At 36.1% G+C, this 14843-nt stretch overlaps 1 protein-coding gene across 1 annotated transcript in view; it reads right to left on the reverse strand.

Moving 5' to 3' along the window:
* Nucleotides 1-14843, reverse strand: part of LOC150075109 (uncharacterized) — a 481445-nt gene that overhangs the window by 45920 nt on the left and 420682 nt on the right. Inside the window, exon 10 of the mRNA XM_090388677.1 lies at nucleotides 7943-8076. Coding sequence (XP_090244803.1) covers nucleotides 7943-8076 — 134 coding nt within the window. The remainder of the gene's footprint in view (nucleotides 1-7942; nucleotides 8077-14843) is intronic.

Below are 14843 nucleotides of genomic sequence, written 5' to 3' on the forward strand. Positions count from 1 at the left end.
GCCTGTAATTAGGCATAATCATGAAAGATTTGAATGCTGTTACTAATACAGTACAGGCAGAAGGACTGAAGGCTTCTGCTCTATATTCTACCTGGTATCATATGTGCAAGAGGACTTGCTATGACTGGTTAAGATGTATTAAGAGGTTAATCCAAGAGTACTGTACAAAGGGAAAAAAATCTCATGTAGCATTATTGCTGGAGCCAGTATTAAAATGATACAAGGAAGCAAAGCACCAGCCAAAAAAAAATAAAATAAAATAAATAAACTATTTCATTTATTCATTCCTTTGAATAATTTACCTAAACTAAAAAATTTATTTATATGACTCACTTCCACAACACATAAGTGGATATCTATTCTGCAACTACTTTTTGTCAATTTAAATTTTATGTCCCCTTGTGTGTGTCATCCAAGAAAGAGTAAGGATGTCATTAGCATTCAGCTTCCTTAAGCATTTTAAATCTTATACACTTTAATCAGATCACCATGCAGATAACTAGTTTGCTGATTTTGCAATTTACAGAACCCCAGTCTTTCCTGATAAGAATATCCTTTTGTGCACCCAGTTACTGTTATGTTGTTATTTGGTTTTTAGGAGCATTAGCAACTAAGGCCATATTGCTCCGGGGATATACGGTGGTCATTTCCTGACCTTTCTGCATCCTCCGTATTTGGTGGTCACAGGCTCGAACCCCGGTCTGATCAAGAAGTGTGTGCTACACACTGCTGCTCCTGCCCACCTGGCTACGGAGGCGCCCACCCAGTTACTCTCATTGCTCTTCTCTGCACCCTTTCCAACAGATCTATGCTCATGCTAAAATGAGGTTTCCAAACCTGTATGCAGTATTCTAAATGTGGCATAACCAATCCTTTATACGAGGGATAATAACATTTTTGTTCTGTTTGCAAAGTTTCTGTATATCGTTGACAATACCCCTTCTAGCAGCCTGTTTGCTCTGCTTAAAGTGCTTGATGTCAGTGTACAATTAACTAACTAATTACACTAGGATCTTTTTGTAAACATCAATTGCCATTTTTCAGCCCATGTATCTAGTTTATGTAGCCCTTCTTGAAATAGCACACCCTATTTACTGTTATTAACTACCCTGAATACCTTTGTATCATTGGCAAACTTAAACATAAAACTTGAAAGCCCTATGTCTATGTCGTTAAGAAATATTAAAAATGGTAAGGGGCCTAGCATGAAGTGCAATAGCCATTTATAAGTACTCTTTGAGAATAAGGAATGGTCAAGTGGTACTCTTTGTCTTCTACCACTTAACCATGCCTTTATCTATAGTAGTGATTTGCCTTAATGCTATACTGTTTTAATCTATACAATAATCAGTCCAGTCATTCATATGGAACATCATCAAAGGCTTTACTTAAATCTAAATATATGGTGTCAGTATTATTCTATGCATTCTGTTCCTTCATTTCTGACCTCACAGTAGCTAATCAGATTGGTCAGACATGCCCTCCCTTTAAGAAATTGCCTTACTGCTCCAATCCTATCAATGACACTGCACAACTTCTTTAACTATTAACTTCATCATTTTCCCTAGCACAGAAATCAAACCTAAAGATAAATTTTTAAGTTTGACCATAAACTTTCTGTAATGCTTGCAGCATATCTGTAGCACTTTTCCCAAGTTTAAAGTAGTTATCCACTTCACCATTTGAACCACCACTGTTAAATAAAAGATACATTTGCACATCTGCAATCTGTAGATTCAATCCCTTGAATCTAAAGATGTTCTCAGTATTATAGCTAAAGGTTCAATTATCTCTTTTATAGCACCTTTTAATAAAATTGGATATATTTCATCAGTCTGAGGTACTCTGTTCACTTTTTAACTACAGCAATTTCTTTTCCAGCTTCCTTTCAGTTTATCAGAGACCAGTTACAATCCCTTAAGCAAAGCCTCTAGCATATTTCTAAAAATGTTGCTGGATAAATATAAAGAAATGATAGATGAAAATTTTTTATCACAGAAATCCAACATGACCATGAGAAATGTCACTTCAGATTGTACGTCAAGTAATGTTTTCAGAGTAGGACAATCTATTCAGAAACAAACAATTCAGAAGTAATTTAAAACTGGTAAATATTTTCTATTTGTTTGTTCTTTGGAAAAACAAATTGGTGGGGGGGGGATAATATTGAAGAATTCTGTGAAATAAGAAGTGTGATTGTCAGCATAGCAATCAAGAAGTGGCATTTCACATGTTCATATGGGATTTCTGAAATAAAATTAATACTGTGCATAAACAGCACACCTTTAATGAAGTTCAGTATGTATAATAACAAGTTCTGTGATGTTTTATTTCAGAGGTGTCAACTTTTTCATGATGGGTGTTAACCACCAATCTTAAAAGAGTTCTTTAGGCTGCTTAAATTTGCTAAAATATAGCCTTCACAAAAATATGCACTTTTAAATCTATTAATTTCTTAATGTATTAATTTTTATTCATAACGTTTTATTACAGGCAGTCCTCGCTTTGCACGGTAGTGTGGAACCGTAAAATGACCATGCAAGCTCAAACCGTGCAAAGCGATCTTAATAATCAATGGGAAAAATTACGATTGTTCCGTGACCTTTAAAAAGTTTTGTCAAAACAGTAAAAACTCTTACTGTCGGTTATAAATGTATAGAGAAATGAAAAAAATAGTAAAACTAATATTTATTTAGTACACTAATAATTTAAAACATTAGAAACATTGAGAATTAAAAAGTGTTTTATTTTTTGTAAAAAAACTTATCAAGAGTAGTTTGAGCAGTGCTTGCCTTCTTCTTCTCGTTGTATAACTTACAATACAGAGCGAGCATCTTTTCTATGCCTTGGCGAATTGTCATACTCCTTTCTAAGTTTGGATCAGCTTCCAACATTTTATCCTTTGCACTTTCAATGTCATGAAATATCTCCAAGAGTTCCTTTAATGTGGTTTTTTGCCGGCATCACTTCCTCTGGATATCTTCATCCTTTTTGTCACAACCACTTTCCTCTCATTTATGTTGATAAGTTCGCCTTCGTAAGTTCCTCTGTCTGCATATCTACAGTCTCTCAAATGGCAGCAGTGTCGACATCCCCACGGTCAGCTATTTCTTCTATAACTCCATTTATGTTCGATTCAATTCCTGCAAAGTTATTTGCACAGTGTGGTAAACGTTTCTGCCATACTGCACACATATTACTTGCTGTTACTTCCTGCCATGATGCCTGAATGTTTTCAATTGCATGCTTTATGTCATATTTCTTACAAAACTCAGCTAAAGAAATTGCATGATCTCCAGTTGTAGCATCAATAGCCTATCAGAAAGTCCATCTACGATAATGGGCTTTAAAAGTTGTGAAATAGCTTCTTGGTCCATTGGCTGGATTAATGAAGTTGTGTTTGGTGGTAAAAAGCATATTTTCATTCAAATTCCCAAGAGAATCAGTGTGACCCAGAGCATTATCTAACAGTAGTAGTGCTTTAAAAGTTAAATTATTTTGCCTACAATATCTCTCTACTACTGGACAAAAATACGATTGAAACCAGTCTTGAAACAATGTTATTGTAACCCATGACCTTTTATTTGCACACCAAATGACTGGTAGAGATTCTTTGTTATGATTTTTTAATGCTCTGGGATTCTCAGACCAATAGATAAGCATAGGTTTTAATTTAAAGCTGCCCTCTGCATTGCCTCCTAATAAAAAAGTTAATCTATCTTTAACTCTTTTATGGCCACTTTGCGATCCTATCTTTTGTTGCATAAGTTCTTGATGGGGTTGCCTTCCAAAAAAGACCTGTCTCATCAACATTAAATATTTGATGATCATCAATAACCACTTGCCTTAACTAATCCTTGGAATCTGGATGCAAATTTCACAGCAGCATTCTTATCTGCGCTAGCAGCTTCACCAGATAGCTTAACATTAATCAATTCATGCCGACTTCTGAAATGACGAAACCAGCATTTACTGGCAGTAAGTGCATTATGGCCACAGAAGCCGATGCGCCAACGACTAATAAACAACAACTGGCAGTAAAAGGTTCTTCTTCAGTCTCCTTGTAATTAACGTTTTTCTTTCAATGTGGTAACTAACTTCAACGATTTGGCCTGAATGCTAGCCACACTGATTGGGATTTTTTTTTTTTTATTACAGTTCAATCCAAAGTAGAAGTAAATGCTCCATTTCAACATTAAGTGGCTTTCTATTCCTAGTGCAATTTGATCTCCATATCTCTACAGGATAATGTTCAATAAATCATTGATAGGACACTACAGGCCTTCCTAGCTGTCTGTTTACACCATTCAGAAAACTTCATGTCTACCTGTATGTGAATATTCAAAATACTCCCAGATCCCTTTCTTCCTCTACTGTTTTTAATTCAACCACACCAAGTGTATAATTTTTTTATGGAGTTGCTATTCCCCAAGTGTTTTTGCATTTTGCTGCATTAAAACATAGCTGCCACTTTTCTCACCATTCTTTTAGCCTGTTCAAGTCATCCTGAAGAAGCGCTGCTTGGTACTGATCATTAACTAATCAACCAATCTTTATGCCATCTGCAAATTTTGACATCAAACCTTCTATCCTATCCCATTGTTGATATTGTTTGTGAAAATCAGAAACAACAGTGGTCCAAGAATTGATCACTGGGGGGCCCCACTTCTGACTTTATACCAATCTGGAGAATAAACCCTCTTCTACCCTGCAGCCACCTAGCAATCCATCTTAGAATTTTTCCAGTAATTCCAACATGTTCCAGCTTATACAATAACCTCTCATGAGGGATTGAGTCAAATGCTTTGCTCAAATCCAAATAAACTATGTTTATTTGAATTTTAGCAATGAATTTCCTACATTGAGTAACTGTTTCAAAATAGCTTACTAAGTAAGTTAAACATGATTCTCCCTTAACAAAATCACATTGTTTGTTATTCAGAATGCCACATCTATATAAATATTACTGGATTGCACTCTTAATTACTGTTTCTATGAGTTTTCTTACCAATGAAGTCAGACTAACCGGTCTGTAGTTACTAACTTTGCTCTTAGAACTGCCTTTATGTATTAGTGATGTTATATGTTATTTGGTTTTTAGGAGCATTAGCAACTAAGGCCATATTGCTCCAGGGATATGTGGTGGTCATTCCCTGACCTTTCCGCATCCTCTGTATTTGGTGGTCATGGGCTCGAACCCCAGTCTAATCAAGAAGCGTGTGCTACACACTGCTGCTCCTGCCCATCTGGCTACGGAGGCGCCTATGTATTGGTGATATATTGGCACTTCTTCAATCAAAAAAAACTTCAATGGCTCAATACACTCCCTGGTAGCCTCCCTCAAAATTACTGGATATATACCATCAACTCCAGGAGATTTTCATTAACTTCTCCTTTCAGATATCCACAAAGGAAAAAATCTAGAGTTGACATAGATGACCACAGTCCTCTAAAAATTAGATGACTGCCAAACTACTCTTGCAGAAATGACATGGGTTCAGTAAATTTGGCACATTCACCATATTACTGAACCCAATGATTGTGTTCATGCACCTCAAGGGGTGAAATGACTGTGTGATGTCTTGGTATATAGCACCATTCACTATAGTTTCAAAAAAAATGGGATCTATCAGGTGGAGATGTGATCTCCTGAGAGTGCATGGGTTCTTATAGTCCAGAGAAAACCCATGTGTACTTGGGTTGGGTTTTCTACGGACCAAAACCTAGTGTTTTGAATATTCACATACCTGCTTAGATGGAACCATGCTTTGTCAGTGAAGAAGACTATACAAAGTATATTCAAAAAGTTCCTGGAATTTTACTATAAAAGTTTATTGAGTGAACAGCTGGACTTACTAACTTAATTACTTTCAAAATACCTTCCTTCTGCACTTCCAACCATCTTCCCAGGTTTTCAAAGTGTCTAAAATCATGCTCTTTCAGGGCACATAAGGCAGCTTTGGCATTTTGTTTGGTGTCATCCACTGTAGCAAAATGAACCTCGAAGCCACATTTTCAGTTTAGAGAACAGCAAGAAGTCAGAAGGTGCAAGGTCAGGGGAGTAGGGAGGCTACTGCATGACTGTGATTAGTTTTTGCAGCCAAACTGCCATCACCATGTGACTAGGTGCATTGTCATAGTGCAGGATCCAGCCATCCTTCCATTTTTGAGGTCGTCTTAACCTCACATTCTCATGCAAACATGACACTTCAATGTAGTAAACATCATTAAGGCTTCTCCCCCTTAGTCACAAATCTGTGGTGTACTATGCCCTCATTGTCAAAAAAAATTATCAGACTTTGACATAAGATTTTGTTGCATAAGACTTCTTGGGCAGTGGGGACATTTTTGTGTGCCATTTGGATAATTCCACCTTGGTCTTTGGGTTGTAGGCAAACACCAAACTCTGATCACCAGTGACCACTTTTCTTAGGAAGCAGATCCTGCATACATTTTTGTGAACGAATCACCTGCAATGGCTTTCCTACAGTCCATTTAATCGTCTGACAGCTAGCATGGAATAAACATTGCACAAACATGCCTAAATCTTGCATCAGGATTGTGTATACTGTGCCTACAGATAGTCCAACTTCATGAGCAATCTCAACAACAGTCATTTGCCTATTATTTCTTCATTTTCGTGACATTTTTTTCATTTTGTGACATTGAAGGGCATCCACTATGAGGTTCATCTTCCAGTGTTTCCTGTCTGTTTTTAAACCAATTAAACCACTTGTAAACTGCTGTATTCTTCAAAGCTTCATCTACATAAACTATCTGTAATGCTTGCAGCATCTCTGTAGGACTTTTTACAAGTTTAAAGAACTTGATATCAGCACGCTGTTCAAACCGTGATATTCTGCAATCAATCAGCTGTGATACACGAGTTAAGTAGTTAAGCCAGTTCCCACTTGGCATGCATGCACATAAAGGAAATCTTACGACTGTAGTGCAAACCAGCATGTGATTCCAGGAACTTTTTGAATGTACTATGTATCAAGTTTATCTATTTCATGTTTGTCAATGAGACCCTAAAACCATTTAAAATAGAGAAGGTATGTTCCTTGATCCAGCTTATTCAATTCTTTAAAAAAGTGAAGACAATATAGATGGTGGTGTAACTATTTCATAGCCTTACATAAACTTCCATATGACAATCCTTATTACACTACAAGTTTCCCTGAGACATTTCCAAAGGTGATCACTACAACATTTCCATCAAGTTATCCATTTTAGTGTCACTCAAAATGGACAATCTTCCACTCTGTTTCTTGTCACAAACAGTCCCACTTTCAAGAAAATGGCTCCAAGTCTTGTTATCATTGTCATATGAGGGACTGCAACATCTGGATATTTCATGTTAAACACTTTGGCAACCTGTGCATATGAATGTGTTGCAAAATACTGTTCAAATATTAACAAATATTGTATGAACAACTGCACCTGGGAAAATGGCATCTTGCTCCTGCCATAAACAAAGCTCTAACAGTGCAAACCCTGGACATGTGACACCACACCATACTGACTGTCATGCTGAACAACATCCTTCTGTTGCCATTTGTTGGCAAAATGGCAACAGAAGGATGTTTACATCCTAATTACAGCACTGCTGCACAAATATACAAAGCCAACTAAACAATGGGACTGCATGACTTCTGGATCACTCTATATAATTAGAATATTAATAAGATAAATGGTTATCTGATATTTTAGGAGAACTTCTGGTTTTGAGTTATGATTAATTTAAATATAAAAAACAGATACCATCATGTCTAAGTAACGAACAACAGTCTGATGGCTAAGGGTGAAAGTTAAATTTCAGCCCCATTCATTTCATAAATGCTTAGAATAATAATGACATTTTGAAATATAAAATAAAAGATGTGACATATCATTTCATTAAAGTAATAATAATTATGTGTATTTAATATCATGCATATACCTAGAATGACCCTTTGAATACTGATAACCACTGTCTCTGACTACTTGTCTTGCCAATGGAAACAGCTCATCTCTTCTTGTTAAAAGAGCAGGAATGTGTTTACATATTTGGGCTGCAGCTTCATTCACTGACACCTAAAGTATAAATGAAATGAAAATGTTTAAAAAGAACTTAACAACATTATAACATTCATGATTGAACAAGAACTTAAGAACAATACAACATTCATGCTTCAACAATGCAAAAAGTATACTTACTGAAACTTTATAAATTATCTAATGTGCTTTAATACTAATGCTAATTAAGAGGCCATTTCAGTGCTGCCTATGAGAACATATGAGCAACAATAACAATGAACAGAATAAGGATGCAGAAGCCATGCATATGTGGTCAAGGAGTTGAAAATGAAACAAAGTTCTACTGCAACAGTATTTGTACCCTTCTCCAGCAATAGCAGAAATGCATGTATATTTGGGCGATTATGTGGAAGAATGATAGTGTCCAAATATTTCTGAGTATATCTATTTCAATTTTTGTAACTTCCTTTTTTGTGTAAAATAAATGTACTCTTTACTTTCCGTACCACCCTTGTAAATGAGAACATATACCAGTGGGAATAGAGTTTACAGATTAAATAAATAAACCACTTAAAATTAAAATGTTAACTTTATTTTTTAATAACTATGAAACTAACTAAGTATGTAAACAATTTATATAAAAATTCCAGAATGGATTTATGTTTTAAATATTGCTTACAGTCTAATAATAAACTTTTACAGAATGCCAGGAATCTGTGATTTACTTGTTTTAGTATAGATTTTTTTCATCTCAATTTTAGGTATTCATATGCCTAATTAATTCCATGTACAATGTTATGTATAGTTTAAGTATAATATCTTCATTATATCCTTATTATTCTATGTAAAATTATACATAATTTTCATAAACAATGTTATGTGTAATTCAGGTATGAATGGAGGAGATGAGATAGTTTTACTTGGGGGTTTGATTGTGAGAGAAACTAGAAACACTCTTTGATATAAATGCAGAGATACTAACCAGTTCCCCTTACATCTAACAAGCTGTCAGTTACTAAGGAAACTAAAAGATATACGGTTATTCACATGGATACTCTGTTTTCTCAAAAATATAAGGTCATCCTGAAAAAGTGCCATGAGTTAGGTCATAATGTAATTCTTTGTAATCCTGCTCAGACAGAACATGAAAGATTATATGACGAAAGTCTTGTAATTTATTTCTAGACTTAAAGTACTCTGTAAGATTCATAGGGAGATTTTAGTTAGTATGACCTGTGCTAGTTTGTAGAAGTTATATTTTTTTATTAATAATGGAATCCACTTGAATAGAAGAGGTGCAGGAGTTTATAATGCTATCGAAATCGAGGAAGTATTAACAGTTCAGAAAACTGCTAAATGTCGGGGTGGAAAAGTATGAAGAACAAAAACAGTTAGTAATGAAGTTATCACTAACTCTTTTTTGTACTTTATGCTTCTTGAGGGTTATTGTAACCTGGAAAAACTGTATAAAAAGAGACAAAGGAATAGACATGCAAGTTCCCAACAGTTAGGGTACCAGAAAAGTCATAATTAGGCCTCTGTAGCTCAGTGGTCAAGCACAAAGGCAAAAAAGTGTATGTGCTTTGAGTGACCATGGTCATAAAGCCCTCATGACTACTAAATATGGTATAATGTTCTTGTATTCTTTCTATATTATGAATTCCTGTGACTTTATGTGGTTGTCCCAGAGTGTGAATAAAAAATTTATTTATTTATTTATTTTAAAGAGGCACAAGGAATGTATCAGGGTAGTAAAAAATTATAAGAGGACATAATTTAGCCTGTGTATATAAAATTATCAGGATTGTAGTTTATAAAAGGATAAAGGAGACATGATGTCAGACTGAAATATAGGAGTTTTAATTTCAATTTGGAATGTTGTATAGGAGAGTGATAGGAAGTGAAAGAGGCAGGGGAGATGTCATGCTACATATCAAAAGTAGTCTGAATGTGATCATATCATTTCCAGATATTGAGCAAGCCGAGGAGGGCATTAAGTCTGTGTAATACCCTTTGGGGGGGGAGGTGCAGCAGGTGAAATGGATCCCAAATCTAAATATAGAACAGTCCCTTTGTTCGGGCCGAACTCTAGGACTTGCCTTGAAAGAATACCTTAACTTTTATATGTGGGATATTCACTGAGACTATTCATTGAAATAAGTAAGTCAGGTGTCTGATTTTCTCAACAGCAATGAGCATAATGGGTAACTTTCCCATTGCTGGTAGAGTCTTCAAAAATGTTAAAAATTAAATTATACCAAATATTCATAAATACCATTAAGATTTGCATTTTGCATGTTTACACAATCTAATCACTAACTACTATGCATCACTACTGTGAATTATTACGTAATCAAAAAAGTATATATTAAAAATAATTAATTACTGTAAGTTATTAACAATTACTTGTAATTAAATTTTACAATTTCATTAATTAAATCAAAATTATATGCAGTATGTATAGAAAATGAGAATATATGCAGTATGTATAGAAAATGAGAATATATACAGTATGTATAGAAAAGGAGAATATATGAAGAAATTATGAAAATAGTTATTTTACACTATGCTGCATTAAATTCAGAAAGAATAAGAGGGCACTGTCTGGGGATGTTCAGTAAGCATCTTCCTCTCATTCTCACACCTTGGCTTGGTAAGTACCTAAGTGTTCTGTTATCAACTATCCAAAGTAAGGGATTACAGCCACTCAAGCTCAGGCCTATGGTGAGGTCAGCAGTTATTGAAATGCTATATCATTGGGGTTTTTGTTCATGGAAGTCTTGTAGTTCTAACAAGATGAGGTTTCAGCAGATAAATTCTTGATATTAGTAGTAGCAAATAATGCAAGAAAGCATGCTTATACGGCATCAGCCAAAAAAAAAAAAAAAAAAACCCTCTTCCCATTTCAACCTATCCATTACCTCCAATAGTCTGTCTAGTTCTACCTTGAATTTATTTAAGCTATCAACTTCCACAACAACAGATGGAAGTTTGTTCCAGCAATCAACCACCCATTGGCTAAAGGCAAACTTCTGCACATCTATTCTGCAACTGTCCTTCCTCAATTTGAATTTATGGCCACACATGTGTGTGTAGTATGAACAAGAGGAAGTATCCCATCAGCATTGAGCTTTTTCAATCCATTCAAATCCTTAAAAACCTCAATCAGATCACCATGCAGGTGCCTAGTCTCCAGATTCTGCAATTTGCAGACTTGAGCCTTTTTGGTAAGAGCAGCCCCTTTGTTCCTCTCACCTTTCTCATTGCCCTTCTCTGTACTTGGGTCCAGCAGCTTTACATCCTTCTAAAATGAGGCATTCAGACCTGTATGCAGTACTCAATATATAGCCTGACTATTGCCTTATACAATGCTATAATCACCTCCTTATCCTTGCTAGCAAAATTTCTCTATATCATTGACAAAACACTATGAGCAATCCTAGCAATCTGTCTGCACTGCCTAGAAAACTTCATATCTGACTGCACAATTACCCCAGGTCTTCTTCATTTTCCACTACCCTGAGTGTAGTAACATAGTTGGTATATTACTCTGGGGTTATTGCTATCCATATGCAGTACTTTGCATTTGTCAATGTTAAACTTCAATTGCCATTTCTCATCCCATCTGCCTAACTTTACTAGGATCCTGTTACAGTAGCATATTGCCATTACTGTCAATTAACCACCCTGCCAACCTTTGCATCATTTGCAAACTTGAACATTAAGTTTGATATGCCTTAATCAATATCATTACAGGATAATGATATATAAATACAGAAAACAATAATGGGCCCAACACTGAACCCTGGGGAATTCCACTAATAACGTTAGTCTGCAAAGAGCAGTGTCTATTGATTACCGCTCTCTGTCTTCTTCCACTCAACCATCCCTTTACCATCAAGAGTAAAGGGAAGGGTTTTTGCTTTTGAAAAGGTAACTATGGTGGTCTGAGACAGTATTTAAATTCTATATGGTGGAACCACTGATGATGTTACCAACAGCATATTCAAAATGGGAAGCATTCAAAGAATTAATCTTGGAAGCTACTAGGCTTTTCATATTCAAGTTTCATGTTCAAGATTTAGGCCTAAATGGATGTCAGATGAACTAATTAGACATGTGACAGAGAAGAAAAATGCATGAGGTATATATAAATTAACATGTGACACAGAAGGCTATGATAGATATAAGCTTATCTGTAAAAAAGTTACAAAGGAGGTTAGGCAGGCGAAGGCAGATTACGAGAAATCTTTGGCAAAGGATGCAAAGAAAAACAGCAAAGAGTTCTTTACTTATGTAAACTCTAGAAGGAAGGGGATGAATCAGATTGGTCCACTTGATATCGATGATTCAACTGTTGATGATTCTGCTCAGGTAGCTAACAAACTAAATTAATATTTTGCATCGACATTCACACATGAGGAGTTATTCAGGGAGGGGAATGCCAGAGGTGTATTATTCAACTCTGGCAGTAAGCTAGATAATCTTGTAATAACTGAGATAAAGTGGAGGAGAAATTGTTGAAGATAAACACAAGAAAGGCACCTGGGGTGGATGGAATCTATCCAGTTATATTATAGGAGGCGGCAAAGGAAGTAAGCAAACCCTTAGCCATAATTATGAGAGCTTCCCTGGACTCAGGGAAGGTACCCATGGACTGGAGATGTGCAAATGTGACCCCAATCCACAAAGGAGGATCAAAGGGAGACATAGGTAATTACAGACCTGTTAGTTTAACTACTGTTCCAGGGAAATTAATGGAGGCACTGGTTAAAGAAGCAATGCAGGATCATCTAGACAAGACTTCAGTTATAGCTCAGACACAGCATGGGTTTGTTAAGGGGAAGTCCTGTCTGACTAATTTGATTGGATACTATGATGTAGTCACAAAGGAACTGGATGCAAAGAATAACTTTGATATCATATATTTGGATCTTAGAAAAGCCTTTGATACTGTTGCCCATGGAAGACTGCTGCACAAATTGGAGCAGTGTGTGGCATTGGAGGCAAATTGCTGCTATGGATAAAGGGATGGTTGAGTGGGAGAAGACAGAGAGTGGTAATCAGTGGACACTGCTCTTTGTAGACTCATTTTAAGTAGGATGTAGAGCTGTTGGAACAAGTACAGAGAAGGCAACAAGATTAGGAAATGGAACAAAGGGTTGCTCTTACGAAGAAAGGCTTATTTTTTGCAAATTACAGTGTCTGAAGACTAGGTACCTGCAAGGTGATCTGATTGAGGTGTATAAAGCCTTGAATGGTTTGAGCATGCTCAATGCGGATGGGATTCTTCCCCTTGCTCAGAATAATTGCCTGAGAGGGCATAAATTCAATTTGAGGAAAGACGGTTGTAGGATAGATGTGCAGAAGTTTGCCTTTAGCCAGCGGGTGATTGATTGCTGGAACAAACTTCCATCTGTCGTTGTAGAAGTTGATAGCTTAAATAGATTCAAGGCAGAACTTGACAAACATTTGGAGCAAGTGGATGGGTGAAATAAGGGATTTTTTTTTTTTTTTTTGGCTGATGCTATATAAGCTTTCTTTCTTGCATCATGTGCCTATGCTAATGCTTTATCCACAGCTATAACTCGCTCTTAATTCCACACTGCTCCACTGTGTACAGCAGTCTATTATGTGCAATAGTATTAAAAGCTTTTTAAAATCCAAGTATATATCAAAATTATTTGTTGCACTCAGTTCCTTTGTGACTGCATCATAAAATCCAATCAAATTGGTCAGACAAAACTTCCCCTTAACAAACTCATGCTGTGTTAGAAGTATTATTACCATCTTGTCTAGATGATCCTGCATTACTTCTTTAACGAGTGACTCCATTGTTTTCCATGGAACACAAGTTAAATTAACATGTCTATAATTACTTTTGTCACCCTTCGATCCCCCTTTGTGAACTGGGAATACATTTGCACATCTCAATCTAAGGGGACCTCCTTAGATTGAGATGAGATAATGAGATCAAGAGTATTATGTTCTGTTATTGCCTCTCTAACATGCTGTTGTAGAAAATTGTCACCTGATTAATCCTAAAAAGTCTTGTTGTGTGTGAATGACCAACCTACAATTTTCATTCAATATCTGGAAAGTTAAAATCACCCACAATAAGACATTCTGATTTACTGATCCACTCCACTTCCATGTATAGCTGTTCATTGTACTCCTCAGAGTCATTAGGCCTATAACACTCTCCTACTTTCATTTTTGCTTTCCCAGTGCTTATGTCACACCAAAACAGACTCAACATTGCACTGGCCCATGTCAACTGGATGCACTGCCTTAGACTTTATGTGCTTCTGAACAAAGAGCATAACCCCTCCCTCCTATCTTGTCTGTTCTTTCTGTACACATTGTACTCCCCATATCCAAATTCTGCATTCCTTATATCTGAGTGACACCATATTTCTGATATCCCAACAATGTCTGCATTTGATGTCTCGACCAGCATTTAAAATTCATCAAATTTATTTACTATGCTCTTAGCATCGGTGTGCATACAAGTATACATGCATCTGTTCTTACTCTCAGTTACTCTAACACAGCCCCTATATTTCATTGTTCCACGATGATTCACAGCAGGCCTTGAAATCCTTGGTACCTTTCTTTCTGGTTTGTTGCATGTTCCAAAAGAAGCAATGCAAGAAATGCTTTCCCCCTCTGCCTTCAGCTGTTGTTAATCTATTAGTCTGTGTATCCCCCCATGCTAGCAGTTTTCCAACCCACCTAACACTGCCTTGATAGCATCAGCAAATATTCTTGCATCCCTTCTATTTAAGCATATCTTATCTATGTAGAAGCAGTCTCTCCTGTTA

Source organism: Mastigoproctus giganteus, chromosome 14, assembly GCF_048544385.1.
Source record: "Mastigoproctus giganteus isolate SK-2022 chromosome 14, ASM4854438v1, whole genome shotgun sequence".
Lineage (NCBI taxonomy): Eukaryota > Metazoa > Arthropoda > Arachnida > Uropygi > Thelyphonidae > Mastigoproctus > Mastigoproctus giganteus.